Here is a 23,885-nt window from a genome sequence, read left to right on the forward strand (position 1 = left end):
AATCGTTGAGTTCAGTCGGCTAGGTATGTCGCTCAAGACAAGGTAGCACGCTAACGGTAGCCTACTCAAAGTTGTCAAATAGTAGCAGCTATCTATCTAACTAGTTATCTATGCCGATATACTGATTTTAGAACTCCTAACTTCGCATATAACTAACTAGCCACCGTGAGCTACATGGCTAGCTTAACATCGATTAGCTTACTAGCTAACGTCAGCTGACTAGCTACCTAGCTAAGGTTAAGTGGGCACTGTAAAGTTGGTTAACTAAAACGTAACTAGTAACAGTTGTTAGTTAACTATTTGTAAGATACTACCAAAGATACTGGTAACTAATGCTACTTGTTTTTTGTTGTTGTCTAAACCGGTGTTTTTCAGCGCTTCCTTGTGGTTCTGATGCGGCACTATCTACAGTAACTAGATGGTTACTTTACTTAGTGGCTTGGTATCTAGCTAGCTAGTTTGATAGCGATCTAGTACCTGCTCTTGGGGCTAAGGAAATCCGTTACCTGTGTCACTTTCATTACTGTGAGAAAGCACCGTTCCCCCATTTGATGGCGAGTTAGCCGATTCAACTCTACGAGATGGAGCCACCTTTTCGGTCAGCCCCGTTTCTGTCTCAGGCACAAACCTCTCTACACAGAGTTCAGCCACACACTTACTCAGATTTGCCTACAGGGAAAAAAAACAATCAATGTGTTTTAGCTGCTCATGTGCACATTACATGAACCCTTATAAAATGAAATACTAACTACATAGTTTTGAGTCTAGGCAGATAGGCAGTGGCTGTTATTCAAATGTACATAGAAGTTGCTGATTTGTGAATTCTTTACTCAAAGCCTGGGAAAGGGAAGTTGTCAAGTGTTGGGTGGTTTAGAGGTGCCCACGAAATGCTGCTCTATTCCCTCCTATGTAGCGCAATAGGGCTCTGGTCAAAAGTAGTGCACTATATAGGGAATAGGGTGCCATAGGGATCTAGTCAAAAGTAGTGCACTATATAGGGAATAGGGTGCCATTGGGATGAAGCCAGGAGTCTGGACAGGAGAGAGGTGGTATGTTTGGTATGGTACTATAGGTAATGGATGGGGAGGCTAACCATTTGTAATGTATACACGTGTAGCTAATGGATTTGCTGCTTACATCAAATGCATCAAAACACAATGTTGAAGACCCCTTGCCAACTAGTATCAACACTTATATTTAGTTTTGGGTAAATGATTTGCTTTCTGTAAGTTTTTAAAAGGCCCAGTGCCTGTCGGTGTGCTTTTTATTTTATTTATCAGTGTTATTCCTGCTGTTGTTTTTTTACAATCAGCAACTATCTAGACAGGACCTTCTAATCAACAGGTTTGCATGGGCGGGAGTTTTGTCTTTCCCAGGTGACGTCATCATGTGGTTTAATAGACCAATAACAAAGAGTTCCAAACCCCTCTGCCATTCCAAATAACTTTTATTTCCTGGGAGGGAACTTCATGTGTGGTGATGAATGGTACATACAAGACACGACAACATAAAACACTAAAACATGCAGGCTACAGTATAAATGAATCATTCTATGCAATCACAGGGTATGTATACAAATAAAGTAATTGAAAACACATCTATCTTTTCTAATATAGAAATGCTTTATTTTTACATATGCTAATGTTGGAGTGCTGCTGGAGATAATGAATATGAAGTTGACATAAAAAAAAAAAAAAAAAATCCCTTTAAGTGATTTGCTTTGTATAAAAATAAAGACGGCTTCAAAATGGTGTAAGCATACACTGTAGTTGGAGGAAACATGCTTTAAAAGTTGGTACATTTGAGCTCCGTTCAAGACTATCCTACCAAACGGGTCATTAAAAACTGTAATATCTTATGTTTTTTTATTATTATTATTTTTTTATTTCACCTTTATTTAACCAGGTAGGCTAGTTGAGAACAAGTTCTCATTTGCAACTGCGACCTGGCCAAGATAAAGCATAGCAGTGTGAACAGACAACACAGAGTTACACATGGAGTAAACAATAAACAAGTCAATAACATGGTAGAAAAAAAAAAAGAGAATCTATATACAATGTGTGCAAAAGGCATGAGGTAGGCAATAAATCGAATAATTACAATTTAGCAGATTAACACTGGAGTGATAAATCATCAGATGATCATGTGCAAGAAGAGATACTGGTGTGCAAAAGAGCAGAAAAGTAAATAAATAAAAGCAGTATGGGGGGTGAGGTAGGTAAATTGGGTGGGTAGTTTACAGATGGACTATGTACAGCTGCAGCGATCGGTTAGCTGCTCGGATAGCAGATTTTTAAAGTTGTTGAGGGAGATAAAAGTCTCCAACTTCAGAGATTTTTGCAATTCGTTCCAGTCGCAGGCAGCAGAGAACTGGAAGGAAAGGCGTCCAAATGAGGTTTTGGCTTTAGGGATGATCAGTGAGATACACCTGCTGGAGCGCGTGTTGCAGGTGGGTGTAGCCATCGTGACCAGTGAACTGAGATAAGGCGGCACTTTACCTAGCATAGCCTTGTAGATGACCTGGAGCCAGTGGGTCTGACGACGAACATGTAGCGAGGGCCAGCCGACTAGGGCATACAGGTCGCAGTGGTGGGTCGTATAAGGTGCTTTAGTAACAAAACGAATGGCACTGTGATAAACTGCATCCAGTTTGCTGAGTAGAGTATTGGAAGCTATTTTGTAGATGACATCGCCGAAGTCGAGGATCGGTAGGATAGTCAGTTTTACTAGGGTAAGTTTGGCGGCGTGAGTGAAGGAGGCTTTGTTGCGGAATAGAAAGCCGATTCTTGCTTTGATTTTGGATTGGAGATGTTTGATATGAGTCTGGAAGGAGAGTTTGCAGTCTAGCCAGACACCTAGGTACTTATAGATGTCCACATATTCTAGGTCGGAACCGTCCAGGGTGGTGATGCTAGTCGGGCGTGCGGGTGCAGGCAGCGAACGGTTGAAAAGCATGCATTTGGTTTTACTAGCGTTTAAGAGCAGTTGGAGGCCACGGAAGGAGTGTTGTATGGCATTGAAGCTCGTTTGGAGGTTAGATAGTACAGTGTCCAAGGAAGGGCCGGAAGTATATAGAATGGTGTCGTCTGCGTAGAGGTGGATCAGGGAATCGCCCGCAGCAAGAGCAACATCATTGATGTATACAGAGAAAAGAGTCGGCCCGAGAATTGAACCCTGTGGTACCCCCATAGAGACTGCCAGAGGACCGGACAACATGCCCTCCGATTTGACACACTGAACTCTGTCTGCAAAGTAGTTGGTGAACCAGGCAAGGCAGTCATTAGAAAAACCGAGGCTACTGAGTCTGCCGATAAGAATATGGTGATTGACAGAGTCGAAAGCCTTGGCCAGGTCGATGAAGACGGCTGCACAGTAATGTCTTTTATCGATGGCGGTTATGATATCGTTTAGTACCTTGAGCGTGGCTGAGGTGCACCCATGACCGGCTCGGAAACCGGATTGCACAGCGGAGAAGGTACGGTGGGATTCGAGATGGTCAGTGATCTGTTTGTTGACTTGGCTTTCGAAGAACTTAGATAGGCAGGGCAGGATGGATATAGGTCTGTAACAGTTTGGGTCCAGGGTGTCTCCCCCTTTGAAGAGGGGGATGACCGCGGCAGCTTTCCAATCCTTGGGGATCTCAGATGATACGAAGGAGAGGTTGAACAGGCTGGTGATAGGGGGTGCGACAATGGCGGCGGACAGTTTCAGAAATAGGGGGTCCAGATTGTCAAGCCCAGCTGATTTGTATGGGTCCAGGTTTTCCAGCTCTTTCAGAACATCTGCTATCTGGATTTGGGTAAAGGAGAAGCTGGGGAGGCTTGGGCGAGTAGCAGCGGAGGGGGCGGGGCTGTTGGCCAAGGTTGGAGTCGCCAGGAGGAAGGCATGGCCAGCCATTGAGAAATGCTTGTTGAAGTCTTCGATTATCACGGATTTATCGGTGGTGACCGTGTTACCTAGCCTCAGTGCAGTGGGCAGCTGGGAGGAGGTGCTCTTGTTCTCCATGGACTTTACAGTATCCCAGAACTTTTTGGAGTTAGAGCTACAGGATGCAAATTTCTGCTTGAAAAAGCTGGCCTTTGCTTTCCTGACTGACTGCGTGTATTGGTTCCTGACTTCCCTGAACAGTTGCATATCGCGGGGGCTCTTCGATGCTATTGCAGTTCGCCACAGGATGTTTTTGTGCTGGTCGAGGGCAGTCAGGTCTGGAGTGAACCAGGGGCTATATCTGTTCTTGGTTCTGCATTTTTTGAACGGAGCATGCTTGTCTAATATGGTGAGGAAGTAACATTTAAAGAATGACCAGGCATCCTCAACTGACGGGATGAGGTCAATATCCTTCCAGGGAACCCGGGCCAGGTCGATTAGAAAGGCCTGCTCGCAGAAGTGTTTTAGGGAGCGTTTGACAGTGATGAGGGGTGGTCGTTTGACCGCGGACCCGTGGCGGATACAGGCAATGAGGCAGTGATCACTGAGATCTTGATTGAAGACAGCAGAGGTGTATTTGGAGGGCAGGTTGGTCAGGATAATGTCTATTAGGGTGCCCATGTTTACGGATTTAGGGTTGTACCTGGTGGGTTCCTTGATGATTTGTGTGAGATTGAGGGCATCAAGCTTGGATTGTAGGACTGCCGGGGTGTTAAGCATATCCCAGTTTAGGTCACCTAACAGAACAAACTCTGAAGCTAGATGGGGAGCGATCAATTCACAGATGGTGTCCAGGGCACAGCTGGGAGCTGAGGGGGGTCGGTAGCAGGCGGCAACAGTGAGAGACTTATTTCTGGAGAGATTAATTTTTAAAATTAGAAGTTCGAACTGTTTGGGCATAGACCTGGAAACTATGACAGAACTTTGCAGGCTATCTCTGCAGTAGATTGCAACTCCTCCCCCTTTGGCAGTTCTATCTTGACGGAAAGTGTTATAGTTGGGTATGGAAATCTCAGAATTTTTGGTGGCCTTCCTAAGCCAGGATTCGGACACGGCAAGGACATCAGGGTTGGCAGAGTGTGCTAAAGCGGTGAGTAAGGCAAACTTAGGGAGGAGGCTTCTGATGTTGACATGCATGAGGCCAAGGCTTTTTCGATCACAGAAGTCAACAAATGAGGGTGACTGGGGACATGCAGGGCCTGGGTTTACCTCCACATCACCCGAGGAACAGAGGAGTAGTAGGATGAGGGTGCGGCTAAAGGCTATCAAAACTGGTCGCCTAGAGCGTTGGGGACAAAGAATAAAAGGAGCAGATTTATGGGCGTGGTAGAATAGATTCTGGGCATAATGTGCAGACAGGGGTATGGTGGGGCGTGGGTACAGCGGAGGCAAGCCCAGGCACTGGGTGATGATAAGAGAGGTTGTATCTCTGGACATGCTGGTCTCAATGGGTGAGGTCACCGCATGTGTGGGGGGTGGGACGAAGGGGGTATCAGAGGTACGGAGAGTGGAACTACGGGGTCCATTGCAAACCAAAACAATGATAGCTAGCCTGAACAACAGTATGCAAGGCATATTGATATTTGAGGGAGACATACAATAAGGCATAAAGTGATTGCAGGTCTTGATTGGGAGAGCTAGCTAAAACAACAGGTGAGATAACAGCAGCTAGTCAGTTAACACAGCAGCAGCAGGTAAAAATGGCGACGGCTAGGCAGAGAGGGTCGGATTAACTACACACAGATCCTGAGTTAAAGCACAGAGCCGACAGATAAAACACAAATAAACGGAATGGAGTACCGTGAATTAATGGACAGTCAAGCAAGCATCAGCTATGTAGCCAAGTGATCATAGTGTCCAGGGGGCAGCCGTAGATGGAGCAGTGAGGCCTCCACTAAGCTAGCCCGCGGCGTAAGATTGTTCGATAGACCTGTTCAGATAGCAGCCGATATGCTCAAGACAGCTAACGATTAGCGGGCCGCAGTTAGCATATGGGCGTTCAGGTTACGTCGCGATGGAGGGGCCAGTTGAATAACTCCCTCGGGCAGATAACGTCGGTATCCCAGTCGTGAAGGCCCGGTGGGGCTCCGCATCGGCAGTAAAACGGGTCCGGATAGGTGATTGTAGCCCAGGAGTGGCTGATGGAACTCTTCAGCTGGCTAGCTCCGGGATAATTGGTGTTTGCTCCGGAATTGATGTTAGCCAATAGTCACTCGGATAGCAGCTAGTTAGCTGCAAGATCCAGGTGTAAATGTCCAGAGCTTGCGGTAAAAATCCGGGGATATGGAGAGAAAATAGGTCTGGTATGCTCTGGTCTGAGTCGCGTTGTACAAAACTGGCAATAGTTTTCCGAGCTAAAGGATAGCTGATAAGCGCTAGCTGTGGTTAGCTGAACTACTCACGTTAGCTTGTGAGCTGGCTAACTACTGGCTAGCTTCTGTTGTAGATTTCGGATACGAGGTGAATAATACCTTTGAGGAGAAAAAAAGCAGATCCGCACCACATTTGGTGAGGTAGGTTGCAGGAGAGTGTTTTGAAGTTGAGTTTTTAAGAAGAAAAAATATATATATAAAAAGAAATGCGAAGAAAAATATATAAAAAATATATACACGGGACAGGACGAGGACAAAGGACATCTGACTGCTACGCCATCTTGGATTCAATGTTTCACTGAGTCGTGGCTGAACGACGACATGGATAACATACAGCTGGCTGGGTTTTCCGTTCATCAGCTAGATAGAACAGCTGCCTCCGGTAAGCAAGGGCTGGAGGTCTGTGGCTATTTGTCAACAACAGCTGATGTGCGAAATCAAATATTAAGGAAGTCTCAAGGTTTTTGCTCGCCTGAGGTCGAGTATCTCATGATAAACTGTAGACCACACTATTTACCAAGAGAGTTTTCATCTATGTATTTTTTTGTAGCTGTCTATTTACCACCACAAACCGATGCTGTCACTAAGACCGCACTCAACGAGCTGTATTCCACCATAAGCAAACAAGGATATGATCCTCCAGAGGCGGTGCTCCTAGTGGCCGGGGACTTTAACGCAGGGAAACTGTTGCACATGTAACAAAGAGTGGAAAAAACCTCTAGACCACCTTTACGCCACACACAGAGACGTGGAACAAAGCTCTCCCTCACCCTCCATCTGGCAACTCTGACCAGGTAGACAACAACACATCTGCCACGCTGATCCTCAACATGGGGGGCACCCTCAGGGGTGTGCGCTTAGTCCCCTCCTGTACTCCCTGTTCACCCATGACTGCGTGGCCAAGCACGACTCCAACACCATTAAGTTTGCTAATGACACAACAGTGGTAGGCCTGGTTACCGACAACGATGAGACAGCCTATAGGGAGGAGCTCAGAGACCTGACAGTGTGGTTCCAGGACAACAACCTCTCCCTCAACATGATCAAGACAAAGGAGATGATCGTGGACTACAGGAAAAGGAGGGCCAAGCACTCCCCCATTCTCATCAACGGGGCTGTATTGGAGCAGGCTGAGAGCTTCAAGTTCCTTGGCGTCCACATCACCGACAAACTACAATGGTCCAAACACAACAAGACAGTCGTGAAGAGGGCACGACAAAACCTTTTCCCCTTCAGGAGACAAAAGATTTGGCATGGGTCCCCAGATCCTCAAAAGGTTCTACAGATGCACCATCGAGAGCATCCTGACTGGTTGCATCACCGCCTGGTGTGGCAACTGATTGGCCTCCGTCCGCAAGGCGCTACAGAGGGTAGTGTGTAATGCCCAGTACATCATGGAGCCAAGCTTCCTGCCATCCAGGACATCTATACCAGGCGGTGTCAGAGGAAGGCCCTAAAAATTGACTGACTCCAGCCACCCTAGTCATAGACTGTTCTCTCTGCTACCTCACAGCAAGCGGTACCGGAGCACCAAGTCTAGGACCAAAAGGCTCCTTAACAGCTTCTACCCCCAAGCCATAAGACTGCTGAACAATTAATCAAATGGCCACCGGACTAGTGGCATTGACCCCCCCCCCCCCCCCGCTGCTGCTACTCGCTGTTTATTATCTATTACCTATCCATAGTCACTTCACCCCTACCTACATGTACAACTACCTTGACTAACCTGTACCCCCGCACATTGACTCGATACCGGTATTCCCCTGTATATATTCTCATTTTATTGTTGCTCTTTTGTCAACTTCACTGTTGGTTCAGGGCTTGTAAGTATGCATTTCACAATAAGATCTACACCTGTTGTATTCGGCACATGTGACAAATATAAGTTGATTTACATTGATTATCCCATTTAGGAGAAAAAGGCTTTCAAAGCTGTTGCTGTGATTTACAATCTTGCTCTACATTAATCATTGGGGAAACATAAATAGAAAAGGAATACTTTCACCAAATTGCCAAAATGGATTCTCTGAAAGTTATCTCACTAGGTTCCCCCATTTAAGTCAAACATTAGGCTAACAGTATTACATTCCCTATAATGTATAGTAAAGACAACCTTCCTCATTGAACAGCTAAGGTGCTGCTCTTTTGTTTTACTCCCATATTTAGCATCGTTTACATCCCCTTAAGCCCGCCATATTTAGCATCGTTTACATCCCCTTAAGCCCGCCATATTTAGCATCGTTTACATCCCCTTAAGCCCGCCATATTTAGCATCGTTCATATCCCCTTAAGCCCGCCATATTTAGCATCGTTTACATCCCCTTAAGCCCGCCATATTTAGCACCGTTCAGTCCCCTTAAGCCCGCCATATTTAGCATCGTTCATATCCCCTTAAGCCCGCCATATTTATTAGCATCGTTTACAGCCCCTTAAGCCCGCCATATTTAGCATAGTTTACATCCCCTTAAGCCCGCCATATTTAGCATAGTTTACATCCTCTTAAGCCCGCCATGTTTAGCATCGTTTACATGTGAACCCATGTAACTGTGGCCATGTGCTAAAGCAGTGAGGTAGTGCTTCAATTAAGAAAAAATTATATATTTATTTACCTCAAGTCCTAGCCCACAAGTAGGAAACACATGACGGTAAAAACACTAACTAGACCTATTACATTAAATATGTGATGTGAACCTTTTTAAACTTTAAAAACTTCTTGACGCACGGATCCCTTTAGCGGGATCATTTTCATCAACAACTGCTAAATTGCAGAGCGCCAAATTATTATTTTCTTCTAAAAATATTTATATTCATGAAATCACAAGTGCAATATAGCAAAACACAGCTTAGCTTGTTGTTAATCCACCTGTCGTGTCAGATTTTGAAAATATGCTTTACAGCGAAAGCAATCCAAGTGTTTGTGTGAGTTTATCGATCACTATGCAAAACCATTAAGAACACCTAGCAGCAGTGTAGATTGGTCACGAAAGCCAGAAAAGCAATAAAATTAATCGCTTACCTTTGATGATCTTCGGATGTTTGCACTCACGAGACTCCCAGTTACACAATAAATGTTCCTTTTGTTCGATAAAGATTATTTTTTATATTCAAAAACCTCCATTTGTTTGGCGTGTTATGTTCAGTATTCCACAGCCTTAGACAGGTCATCAAGGCTTGACGAAAAATCCAAAGAGTATCCGTAAAGTTCTATGAAACATGTCAAACGTTTGTAATAATCAATCCTCAGGTTTTTTTTAACATCCAATAAATGATAATATTTGAACCGGACTGTAAACTATTAATACTGGAGAGAAAGAAAAAATCGAGCAAACAGTGTCGAGCGCATCAACTAATGGAGGGACATCCGTGTATCCACCGACGCGTTTTGATAAATCTCGCTAATTTTTCTGAATAAAAGCTTGAAACTATGTCTAAAGACTGTTCACACCCTGAGGAAGCCACAGGAAAATGAATCTGGTTGATATCCCTTTAAATGGAGGATAGACAGGCATTTTTCAAAATAGACGTCACTTCCAGGTTGGATTTTCTCAGGTTTTCGCCTGCAAAATCAGTTCTGTTATACTCACAGACAATATTTTGACAGTTTTGGAAACTTTAGAGTGTTTTCTATCCTACTCTGTCAATTATATGCATATTCTAGCATCTGGACCTGAGATATAGGCAGCTTACAATGGGAACGTTATTTTTCCAAACCTAAAAATTCTGCCCCTAGCTTCAAGAGGTTTTAAAGATGCACTATGCAGAATTCATTCCGCCATTACAAAAATGTGAATAGTTTGCCTATTTTCAGTTTGTGGCTTAATAAGCAAGTGTAGTGTAGAGAATCATTGTACCATCTAAACCGCTGTGAAAAATATTGTATAATCAGCTGCTGATGTACAAAACCGAAAGTAAAAGATGCAAAAAGCCTAAACTTAAGCAACATCTTGCTCATCAATATCTATTCATTAATGATAGGACCTGCTTTACAGAAGTTGTGAGACATTGCAAGTCAAGAAATTGCGAGATACAGCCTTTTGATTGCCGATAGATAGGCCTAGGTCATGATTCTGACTGGCTGCATGTTGGCCGACCTGCCTGTATTGTGTCCCATTATTTTGGAGTCGACTCCAGCACTATGTCATCGTCCTTAACAGTTAGAAAAATGGAAAGTAGGGATCGGCGATTTATATCGATATAATTCAAATGTCTGTTTTAGCGCAACGTTCCAAATGCCTTTTATAAACCGCATGGTTCGAGCCCTGAATGCTGATTGGCTGACAGCTGTGGTATATCAGACCGTATACCACGAGTATGACAAAACATTCTATTTTTACTGCTCTAATCACGTTGGTAACCAGTTTATAATAGCAATAAGGCTCCTCTGGGGTTTGTGGTATATGGCCAATATACCACGGCTAAGGGCTGTATCCAGGCACTAAGAACCTCCCTTAGCCGTGGTATATTGGCCATATACCACAACCCCTCGTACCTTATTGCTTAAGTATATCGCAAGAATCAAGGTTTTTATTGTCGTTTTTAACATTTAAGAGCGTTCTGTGTCTTTGGTCTCATCTCCTTCTGTGCTGTGTGCACTGTGCACCTTCCCACTCCACAGACGCCAAGCCCCTCCCTCTGCCGCTCACAACAACAACAACAACAGAAGACTAAAGATAACTTGTTCTCGAACAACGAGCAGATTCAACTCGCTATTTGAGGTTTACTACAACAGAATCGGTCATATCGACCCTGATTAATGAGCACAGCAGACCCTACTAAAACGAGGATTAATGAACATGTTGAGCAGAGCAGACCCTACTAAAACGAGAGGATTAATGAACACAGCAGACCCTACTAAAACGAGAGGATTAATGAACACAGCAGACCCTACTAAAACGAGAGGATTAATGAGCACAGCAGACCCTACTAAAACGAGAGGATTAATGAACACAGCAGACCCTACTAAAATGAGAGGATTAATGAACACAGCAGACCCTACTAAAACGAGGGGATTAATGAACACAGCAGGCCCTACTAAAACGAGAGGATTAATGAACACAGCAGACCCTACTAAAACGAAAGGATTAATGAACACAGCAGACCCTACTAAAATGAGAGGATTAATGAACACAGCAGACCCTACTAAAACGAGAGGATTAATGAACACAGCAGACCCTACTAAAATGAGAGGATTAATGAACACAGCAGGCCCTACTAAAACGAGAGGATTAATGAACACAGCAGACCCTACTAAAACGAGAGGATTAATGAACACAGCAGACCCTACTAAAATGAGAGGATTAATGAACACAGCAGGCCCTACTAAAAGGAGAGGATTAATGAACACAGCAGACCCTACTAAAATGAGAGGATTAATGAACACAGCAGGCCCTACTAAAACGAGAGGATTAATGAACACAGCAGACCCTACTAAAACGAGAGGATTAATGAACACAGCAGGCCCTACTAAAACGAGAGGATTAATGAACACAGCAGACCCTACTAAAACGAGAGGATTAATGAACACAGCAGACCCTACTAAAACGAGAGGATTAATGAACACAGCAGACCCTACTAAAATGAGAGGATTAATGAACACAGCAGACCCTACTAAAACGAGAGGATTAATGAACACAGCAGGCCCTACTAAAACGAGAGGATTAATGAACACAGCAGACCCTACTAAAACGAGAGGATTAATGAACACAGCAGACCCTACTAAAATGAGAGGATTAATGAACACAGCAGGCCCTACTAAAATGAGAGGATTAATGAACACAGCAGACCCTACTAAAATGAGAGGATTAATGAACACAGCAGACCCTACTAAAACGAGAGGATTAATGAACACAGCAGACCCTACTAAAACGAGAGGATTAATGAACAAAGCAGGCCCTACTAAAACGAGAGGATTAATGAACACAGCAGACCCTACTAAAACGAGAGGATTAATGAACACAGCAGACCCTACTAAAACGAGAGGATTAATGAACACAGCAGACCCTACTAAAACGAGAGGATTAATGAACACAGCAGACCCTACTAAAACGAGAGGATTAATGAACACAGCAGACCCTACTAAAACGAGAGGATTAATGAACACAGCAGACCCTACTAAAATGAGAGGATTAATGAACACAGCAGGCCCTACTAAAACGAGAGGATTAATGAACACAGCAGGCCCTACTAAAACGAGAGGATTAATGAACACAGCAGATCCTACTAAAATGAGAGGATTAATGAACACAGCAGGCCCTACTAAAATGAGAGGATTAATGAACACAGCAGACCCTACTAAAATGAGAGGATTAATGAACACAGCAGGCCCTACTAAAACGAGAGGATTAATGAACACAGCAGACCCTACTAAAACGAGAGGATTAATGAACACAGCAGGCCCTACTAAAACGAGAGGATTAATGAACACAGCAGACCCTACTAAAACGAGAGGATTAATGAACATGGTGAACACAGCAGACCCTACTAAAACGAGAGGATTAATGAACACAGCAGGCCCTACTAAAACGAGAGGATTAATGAACACAGCAGACCCTACTAAAACGAGAGGATTAATGAACACAGCAGACCCTACTAAAACGAGGGGATTAATGAACAGAGCAGACCCTACTAAAACGAGAGGATTAATGAACACAGCAGACCCTACTAAAACGAGGGGATTAATGAACAGAGCAGACCCTACTAAAACGAGAGGATTAATGAACACAGCAGACCCTACTAAAACGAGAGGATTAATGAACACAGCAGACCCTACTAAAACGAGAGGATTAATGAACACAGCAGGCCCTACTAAAACGAGAGGATTAATGAACACAGCAGACCCTACTAAAACGAGAGGATTAATGAACACAGCAGGCCCTACTAAAACGAGAGGATTAATGAACACAGCAGACCCTACTAAAACGAGAGGATTAATGAACACAGCAGGCCCTACTAAAACGAGAGGATTAATGAACACAGCAGACCCTACTAAAACGAGAGGATTAATGAACACAGCAGGCCCTACTAAAACGAGAGGATTAATGAACACAGCAGACCCTACTAAAATGAGAGGATTAATGAACACAGCAGACCCTACTAAAACGAGAGGATTAATGAACACAGCAGACCCTACTAAAACGAGAGGATTAATGAACAGAGCAGACCCTACTAAAACGAGAGGATTAATGAACACAGCAGACCCTACTAAAACGAGAGGATTAATGAACACAGCAGACCCTACTAAAACGAGAGGATTAATGAACACAGCAGGCCCTACTAAAACGAGAGGATTAATGAACACAGCAGACCCTACTAAAACGAGAGGATTAATGAACAGAGCAGACCCTACTAAAACGAGGGGATTAATGAACAGAGCAGACCCTACTAAAACGAGAGGATTAATGAACACAGCAGACCCTACTAAAACGAGAGGATTAATGAACACAGCAGACCCTACTAAAACGAGGGGATTAATGAACACAGCAGACCCTACTAAAACGAGGGGATTAATGAACACAGCAGGCCCTACTAAAACGAGAGGATTAATGAACACAGCAGGCCCTACTAAAACGAGAGGATTAATGAACACAGCAGACCCTACTAAAACGAGAGGATTAATGAACACAGCAGACCCTACTAAAACGAGAGGATTAATGAACACAGCAGACCCTACTAAAACGAGAGGATTAATGAACACAGCAGACCCTACTAAAACGAGGGGATTAATGAACACAGCAGACCCTACTAAAACGAGAGGATTAATGAACACAGCAGGCCCTACTAAAACGAGAGGATTAATGAACACAGCAGACCCTACTAAAACGAGAGGATTAATGAACACAGCAGACCCTACTAAAACGAGAGGATTAATGAACACAGCAGACCCTACTAAAACGAGAGGATTAATGAACACAGCAGGCCCTACTAAAACGAGAGGATTAATGAACACAGCAGACCCTACTAAAACGAGAGGATTAATGAACAGAGCAGACCCTACTAAAACGAGAGGATTAATGAACACAGCAGACCCTACTAAAATGAGAGGATTAATGAACACAGCAGGCCCTACTAAAATGAGAGGATTAATGAACACAGCAGGCCCTACTAAAACGAGAGGATTAATGAACACAGCAGACCCTACTAAAACCAGAGGATTAATGAACACAGCAGACCCTACTAAAACGAGAGGATTAATGAACAGAGCAGGCCCTACTAAAATGAGAGGATTAATGAACAGAGCAGACCCTACTAAAACGAGGATTAATGAACACAGCAGACCCTACTAAAATGAGAGGATTAATGAACACAGCAGACCCTACTAAAACGAGAGGATTCATGAACAGAGCAGGCCCTACTAAAATGAGAGGATTAATGAACAGAGCAGGCCCTACTAAAACGAGGATTAATGAACACAGCAGACCCTACTAAAATGAGAGGATTAATGAACACAGCAGACCCTACTAAAACGAGAGGATTAATGAACACAGCAGGCCCTACTAAAACGAGAGGATTAATGAACATGATCGAGGGAAATGTGTGCTCAGTTTTTTTTTATTCATTGCGGTACCACGTAGTAGCAAAGATTTAGCCACAGACTCTTATGTGTTACCCGTCTAGTTTGTGTTTCTTTTTTTATACATATTGAGTGAGCATAAAAATACAGGTTTTATAGCAGGATTTGGCTTCTCATCCTGGGTAATAAGCATCGTCTTATCCAGGTAGGCCACTTGATTTCAACATGTAAACAAAGTGAACAGGCTTGTTGTTAACAGTTGGAGAAGGACAGGAGGGTGAATCGCCGTATACAGAACAGTTCAACTGTTATACCTAGTTAGCAAGAAAATAGATCCGTTTTTGGCTAGAATTTAAATCTAAAGTTTAGCTGGCTACTCACTAGCATGTGGGCTTGTTCCTGAGAGATTGTTGGTGAGGCCTTGTTAATGATCTATATGGTCTGCTACCAGAAGTTGGTCTTTCAAATCAAAGTTTATTTGTCACGTGTGCCGAATACAACAGGTGTAGTAGACCTTACAGTGAAATGCTGAATACAACAGGTGTAGTAGACCTCAGTGAAATGCTGAATACAACAGGTGTAGTAGACCTTACAGTGAAATGCTGAATACAACAGGTGTAGTAGACCTCACAGTGAAATGCTGAATACAACAGGTGTAGTAGACCTCACAGTGAAATGCTGAATACAACAGGTGTAGTAGACCTTACAGTGAAATGCTGAATACAACAGGTGTAGTAGACCTTACAGTGAAATGCTGAATACAACAGGTGTAGTAGACCTCACAGTGAAATGCTGAATACAACAGGTGTAGTAGACCTTACAGTGAAATGCTGAATACAACAGGTGTAGTAGACCTCACAGTGAAATGCCGAATACAACAGGTGTAGTAGACCTCACAGTGAAATGCTGAATACAACAGGTGTAGTAGACCTTACAGTGAAATGCTGAATACAACAGGTGTAGTAGACCTCACAGTGAAATGCTGAATACAACAGGTGTAGTAGACCTCACAGTGAAATGCTGAATACAACAGGTGTAGTAGACCTTACAGTGAAATGCTGAATACAACAGGTGTAGTAGACCTCACAGTGAAATGCTGAATACAACAGGTGTAGTAGACCTCACAGTGAAATGCTGAATACAACAGGTGTAGTAGACCTTACAGTGAAATGCTGAATACAACAGGTGTAGTAGACCTTACAGTGAAATGCTGAATACAACAGGTGTAGTAGACCTTACAGTGAAATGCTGAATACAACAGGTGTAGTAGACCTTACAGTGAAATGCTGACTTACAGGCTCTAACCAATAGTGCAAAAAAATAGGTGTTAGGTGAACAATAGGTAAGTAAAGAAATAAAACGACAGTAAAAAGACAGGCTATAGACAGTAGCGAGGTTATATACAGTAGAGAGGCTACATACAGCAGAGAGGCTACATAAAGTAGCGAGTCTTTATTCGTGGATGTGCGTTCTGGTTAAATTGAAGAAAAATTTTGTTTTCATAAAGACTTGAAAGCCAGATCAGTGATTATTGCAAATAAAGCAGGTTAAACTATTGTGATAAAATTATTAGTCTAATTTCATACACCCTGAATTCATTAGATTATTGCTAACTGTTTGAAATGTGGGGTATTTGACCTTTTTAATTGTAAAACAAAGCTTATTTAGAGCGAACATTTTTTTGTTGATAATATATAGATAGATAGATGGATATTAAAAAAAAAAATATATATATATATCTCGTGAATCGCCGTTAAGTTTGGAAAAAATCTAAATATGATTTTTGTGGCCATATTGACCAGCCCTATTCGTGTGGTTGAGTCCGTTCTGTGGTAACATAGACTCTTAACAGAGCGATTAAACTTAGTTACTCCTTGCTGAAGAAACGAGCAACAGACAAGTCTTTGGTTGCCTAGGCCTTACCCCTACAATGCAGCACACAAATAAATATAATTAGTGCTCGTCTGTCTCCGTAAGAAGAGCGGTGACAATAACGTTGTGCTTGTCTGTCTTCCCTGTAGCCGACTCTGCCTCAACAAGAAGAGCGGTGACAAGCAGCCCTACAGTAAGCTGGCGGGGGTCTCTCTACTGAAGCCTCTGAAAGGAGTAGACCCCAACCTCATCAATAACCTGGAGACCTTCTTTGAACTCGACTACCCCACGGTACTAGCTGTTCTATATCCTACATGTCTATACCCTATCCCTCGACTACCCCACGGTACTACCTGTTCTATATCATACATGTCTATACCCTATACCCTATCCCTCGACTACCCCACGGTACTACCTGTTCTATATCATACATGTCTATACCCTATACCCTATCCCTCGACTACCCCACGGTACTACCTGTTCTATATCCTACATGTCTATACCCTATCCCTCGACTACCCCACGGTACTACCTGTTCTATATTTTACATGTCTATACCCTATCCCTCGACTACCCCACGGTACTACCTGTTCTATATTCTACATGTCTATACCCTATCCCTCAACTACCCCACGGTACTACCTGTTCTATATCCTACATGTCTATACCCTATCCCTCAACTACCCCACGGTACTAGCTGTTCTATATCCTACATGTCTATACCCTATCCCTCGACTACCCCACGGTACTACCTGTTCTATATCCTACATGTCTATACCCTATCCCTCAACTACCCCACGGTACTACCTGTTCTATATCCTACATGTCTATACCCTATCCCTCGACTACCCCACGGTACTACCTGTTCTATATCCTACATGTCTATACCCTATCCCTCGACTACCCCACGGTACTACCTGTTCTATATCCTACATGTCTATATCCTATCCCTCGACTACCCCACGGTACTACCTGTTCTATATTTTACATGTCTATACCCTATCCCTCGACTACCCCACGGTACTATCTGTTCTATATTTTACATGTCTATACCCTATCCCTCGACTACCCCACGGTACTACCTGTTCTATATCCTACATGTCTATACCCTATCCCTCGACTACCCCACGGTACTACCTGTTCTATATCATACATGTCTATACCCTATACCCTATCCCTCGACTACCCCACGGTACTACCTGTTCTATATCCTACATGTCTATACCCTATCCCTCGACTACCCCACGGTACTACCTGTTCTATATTTTACATGTCTATACCCTATCCCTCGACTACCCCACGGTACTACCTGTTCTATATCCTACATGTCTATATCCTATCCCTCGACTACCCCACGGTACTACCTGTTCTATATTTTACATGTCTATACCCTATCCCTCGACTACCCCACGGTACTACCTGTTCTATATCCTACATGTCTATATCCTATCCCTCGACTACCCCACGGTACTACCTGTTCTATATTTTACATGTCTATACCCTATCCCTCGACTACCCCACGGTACTACCTGTTCTATATTTTACATGTCTATACCCTATCCCTCGACTACCCCACGGTACTACCTGTTCTATATCCTACATGTCTATACCTTATCCCTCGACTACCCCACGGTACTACCTGTTCTATATCCTACATGTCTATACCCTATCCCTCGACTACCCCACGGTACTACCTGTTCTATATTTTACATGTCTATACCCTATCCCTCGACTACCCCACGGTACTACCTGTTCTATATTTTACATGTCTATACCCTATCCCTCGACTACCCCACGGTACTACCTGTTCTATATTTTACATGTCTATACCCTATCCCTCGACTACCCCACGGTACTACCTGTTCTATATTTTTCATGTCAATACCCTATCCCTCGACTACCCCACGGTACTACCTGTTCTATATCCTACATGTCTATACCCTATCCCTCGACTACCCCACGGTACTAGCTGTTCTATGTCCTACATGTCTATATCCTATACCCTATCCCTCGACTACCCCACGGTACTAGCTGTTCTATATTTTACATGTCTATATCCTATACCCTATCCCTCGACTACCCCACGGTACTACCTGTTCTATATTTTACATGTCTATACCCTATCCCTCGACTACCCCACGGTACTAGCTGTTCTATGTCCTACATGTCTATATCCTATACCCTATCCCTCGACTACCCCACGGTACTAGCTGTTCTATATTTTACATGTCTATATCCTATACCCTATCCCTCGACTACCCCACGGTACTACCTGTTCTATATTTTACATGTCTATACCCTATCCCTCGACTACCCCACGGTACTACCTGTTCTATATTTTACATGTCTATACCCTATCCCTCGACTACCCCACGGTATTACCTGTTCTATATCCTACATGTCTATATCCTATCCCTCGACTACCCCACGGTACTAGCTGTTCTATATTTTACATGTCTATATCCTATACCCTATCCCTCGACTACCCCACGGTACTACCTGTTCTATATTTTACATGTCTATACCCTATCCCTCGACTACCCCACGGTACTACCTGTTCTATATTTTACATGTCTATACCCTATCCCTCGACTACCCCACGGTACTACCTGTTCTATATTTTACATGTCTATACCCTATCCCTTGACTACCCCACGGTACTACCTGTTCTATATCCTACATGTCTATACCCTATCCCTCGACTACCCCACGGTACTACCTGTTCTATATTTTACATGTCTATACCCTATCCCTCGACTACCCCACGGTACTACCTGTTCTATATCCTACATGTCTATACCCTATCCCTCGACTACCCCACGGTACTACCTGTTCTATATCCTACATGTCTATACCCTATCCCTCGACTACCCCACGGTACTACCTGTTCTATATTTTACATGTCTATACCCTATCCCTCGACTACCCCACGGTACTACCTGTTCTATATTTTACATGTCTATACCCTATCCCTCGACTACCCCACGGTACTACCTGTTCTATATTTTACATGTCTATACCCTATCCCTCGACTACCCCACGGTACTACCTGTTCTATATTTTTCATGTCAATACCCTATCCCTCGACTACCCCACGGTACTACCTGTTCTATATCCTACATGTCTATACCCTATCCCTCGACTACCCCACGGTACTAGCTGTTCTATGTCCTACATGTCTATATCCTATACCCTATCCCTCGACTACCCCACGGTACTAGCTGTTCTATATTTTACATGTCTATATCCTATACCCTATCCCTCGACTACCCCACGGTACTACCTGTTCTATATTTTACATGTCTATACCCTATCCCTCGACTACCCCACGGTACTAGCTGTTCTATATCCTACATGTCTATATCCTATACCCTATCCCTCGACTACCCCACGGTACTAGCTGTTCTATATTTTACATGTCTATATCCTATACCCTATCCCTCGACTACCCCACGGTACTACCTGTTCTATATTTTACATGTCTATACCCTATCCCTCGACTACCCCACGGTATTACCTGTTCTATATCCTACATGTCTATATCCTATCCCTCGACTACCCCACGGTACTAGCTGTTCTATATTTTACATGTCTATATCCTATACCCTATCCCTCGACTACCCCACGGTACTACCTGTTCTATATTTTACATGTCTATACCCTATCCCTCGACTACCCCACGGTACTACCTGTTCTATATTTTACATGTCTATACCCTATCCCTCGACTACCCCACGGTACTACCTGTTCTATATTTTACATGTCTATACCCTATCCCTCGACTACCCCACGGTACTACCTGTTCTATATTTTACATGTCTATACCCTATCCCTCGACTACCCCACGGTACTACCTGTTCTATATTTTACATGTCTATACCCTATCCCTCGACTACCCCACGGTACTACCTGTTCTATATTTTACATGTCTATACCCTATCCCTCGACTACCCCACGGTACTACCTGTTCTATATCCTACATGTCTATACCCTATCCCTCGACTACCCCACGGTACTACCTGTTCTATATCCTACATGTCTATACCCTATCCCTCGACTACCCCACGGTACTACCTGTTCTATATTTTACATGTCTATACCCTATCCCTCGACTACCCCACGGTACTACCTGTTCTATATCCTACATGTCTATATCCTATCCCTCGACTACCCCACGGTACTAGCTGTTCTATATTTTACATGTCTATATCCTATACCCTATCCCTCGACTACCCCACGGTACTACCTGTTCTATATTTTACATGTCTATACCCTATCCCTCGACTACCCCACGGTACTACCTGTTCTATATTTTACATGTCTATACCCTATCCCTCGACTACCCCACGGTACTACCTGTTCTATATTTTACATGTCTATACCCTATCCCTCGACTACCCCACGGTACTACCTGTTCTATATTTTACATGTCTATACCCTATCCCTCGACTACCCCACGGTACTACCTGTTCTATATTTTACATGTCTATACCCTATCCCTCGACTACCCCACGGTACTACCTGTTCTATATTTTACATGTCTATACCCTATCCCTCGACTACCCCACGGTACTACCTGTTCTATATCCTACATGTCTATACCCTATCCCTCGACTACCCCACGGTACTACCTGTTCTATATCCTACATGTCTATACCCTATCCCTCGACTACCCCACGGTACTACCTGTTCTATATTTTACATGTCTATACCCTATCCCTCGACTACCCCACGGTACTACCTGTTCTATATCCTACGTGTCTATATCCTATACCCTATCCCTCGACTACCCCACGGTACTACCTGTTCTATATCCTACATGTCTATACCCTATCCCTCGACTACCCCACGGTACTACCTGTTCTATATTTTACATGTCTATACCCTATCCCTCGACTACCCCACGGTACTACCTGTTCTATATCCTACGTGTCTATATCCTATACCCTATCCCTCGACTACCCCACGGTACTACCTGTTCTATGTCCTACATGTCTATATCCTATACCCTATCCCTCGACTACCCCACGGTACTACCTGTTCTATGTCCTACATGTCTATATCCTATACCCTATCCCTCGACTACCCCACGGTATTACCTGTTCTATATCGTGTGTGTCTATACCCTACCCCACGGTACTACCTGTTCTATATGGTGCGTGTCTATACCCTACTCCACCGTACTACCTGTTCTATAACCTAATCGGAACCTCTTCTACAGGCTTGAGCATAACCACCCCAAGTTACGACCTGGAACGACACTGTTTGCAAAGAGTTAATTTCCCTCCCAGACGGTCTCGCCACATTGTTTCAGTGACTCTCTATCAGTCTACTGTTAGAATGTTGCAGTGCAGTTGGACAGGGCAAAGTCATGCATTATAGGGTGCAGGCGCAGCAAGCAAGTACTACATACTGCTTCCCGTAGAACAAGTACTACGTGCTGCTTCCCGTAGAACAAGTACTACGTGCTGCTTCCCGTAGAACAAGTACTACGTGCTGCTGCCCGTAGAACAAGTACTACGTGCTGCTGCCCGTAGAACAAGTACTACGTGCTGCTGCCCGTAGAACAAGTACTACGTGCTGCTGCCCGTAGAACAAGTACTACGTGCTGCTGCCCGTAGAACAAGTACTACGTGCTGCTGCCCGTAGAACAAGTACTACGTCAGCACGTAGAACAAGTACTACGTGCTGCTGCCCGTAGAACAAGTACTACGTGCTGCTGCCCGTAGAACAAGTACTACGTGCTGCTGCCCGTAGAACAAGTACTACGTGCTGCTGCCCGTAGAACAAGTACTACGTGCTGCTTCCCGTAGAACAAGTACTACGTGCTGCTTCCCGTAGAACAAGTACTACGTGCTGCTTCCCGTAGAACAAGTACTACGTGCTGCTTTCCGTAGAACAAGTACTACGTGCTGCTTCCCGTAGAACAAGTACTACGTGCTGCTTCCCGTAGAACAAGTACTACGTGCTGCTTCCCGTAGAACAAGTACTACGTGCTGCTTCCCGTAGAACAAGTACTACGTGCTGCTTCCCGTAGAACAAGTACTACGTGCTGCTTCCCGTAGAACAAGTACTACGTGCTGCTTCCCGTAGAACAAGTACTACGTGCTGCTTCCCGTAGAACAAGTACTACGTGCTGCTTCCCGTAGAACAAGTACTACGTGCTGCTTCCCGTAGAACAAGTACTACGTGCTGCTTCCCGTAGAACAAGTACTACGTGCTGCTTCCCGTAGAACAAGTACTACGTGCTGCTTCCCGTAGAACAAGTACTACGTGCTGCTTCCCGTAGAACAAGTACTACGTGCTGCTTCCCGTAGAACAAGTACTACGTGCTGCTTCCCGTAGAACAAGTACTACGTGCTGCTTCCCGTAGAACAAGTACTACGTGGTTAGAGCGGAGGGGCGGCAGGTAGCCTAGCGGTTAGAGCGGAGGGGCGGCAGGTAACCTAGCGGCTAGAGCGGAGGGGCGGCTGGTAGCCTAGCGGTTAGAGCGGAGGGGCGGCTGGTAGCCTAGCGGTTAGAGCGGAGGGGCGGCAGGTAGCCTAGCGGTTAGAGCGGAGGGGCGGCTGGTAGCCTAGCGGTTAGAGCGGAGGGGCGGCTGGTAGCCTAGCGGTTAGAGCGGAGGGGCGGCTGGTAGCCTAGCGGTTAGAGCGGAGGGGCGGCTGGTAGCCTAGCGGTTAGAGCGGAGGGGCGGCTGGTAGCCTAGCGGTTAGAGCGGAGGGGCGGCAGGTAGCCTAGTGGCTAGAGTGGAGGGGATCAGTATGAGGCCCGTTAACCGGACCGGGGTAATAACACGGCAGCTGTCAGTATGAGGCCCGTTAACCGGACCGGGGTAATAACACGGCAGCTGTCAGTATGAGGCCCGTTAACCGGACCGGGGTAATAACACGGCAGCTGTCAGTATGAGGCCCGTTAACCGGACCGGGGTAATAACACGGCAGCTGTCAGTATGAGGCCCGTTAACCGGACCGGGGTAATAACACGGCAGCTGTCAGTATGAGGCCCGTTAACCGGACCGGGGTAATAACACGGCAGCTGTCAGTATGAGGCCCGTTAACCGGACCGGGGTAATAACACGGCAGCTGTCAGTATGAGGCCCGTTAACCGGACCGGGGTAATAACACGGCAGCTGTCAGTATGAGGCCCGTTAACCGGACCGGGGTAATAACACGGCAGCTGTCAGTATGAGGCCCGTTAACCGGACC

General features: G+C 44.6%; 1 protein-coding gene across 2 annotated transcripts in view; it reads left to right on the forward strand.

Annotated features, from left to right (window-relative positions):
• The window catches only part of LOC139544444 (ceramide glucosyltransferase-like), a 61,370-nt gene that overhangs the window by 489 nt on the left and 36,996 nt on the right, over window positions 1-23,885 (forward strand). For both annotated transcript variants that reach the window (XR_011668875.1, XM_071351552.1), the window contains exon 2: window positions 16,830-16,971. Coding sequence is in view for 1 of the 2 variants with exons in the window: in XM_071351552.1 (XP_071207653.1) it covers window positions 16,830-16,971 (142 nt within the window). In the remaining variant the exon portion in view is untranslated. The remainder of the gene's footprint in view (window positions 1-16,829; window positions 16,972-23,885) is intronic.

The sequence above is a fragment of the Salvelinus alpinus genome, chromosome 18, assembly GCF_045679555.1.
Source record: "Salvelinus alpinus chromosome 18, SLU_Salpinus.1, whole genome shotgun sequence".
Taxonomy (NCBI): domain Eukaryota; kingdom Metazoa; phylum Chordata; class Actinopteri; order Salmoniformes; family Salmonidae; genus Salvelinus; species Salvelinus alpinus.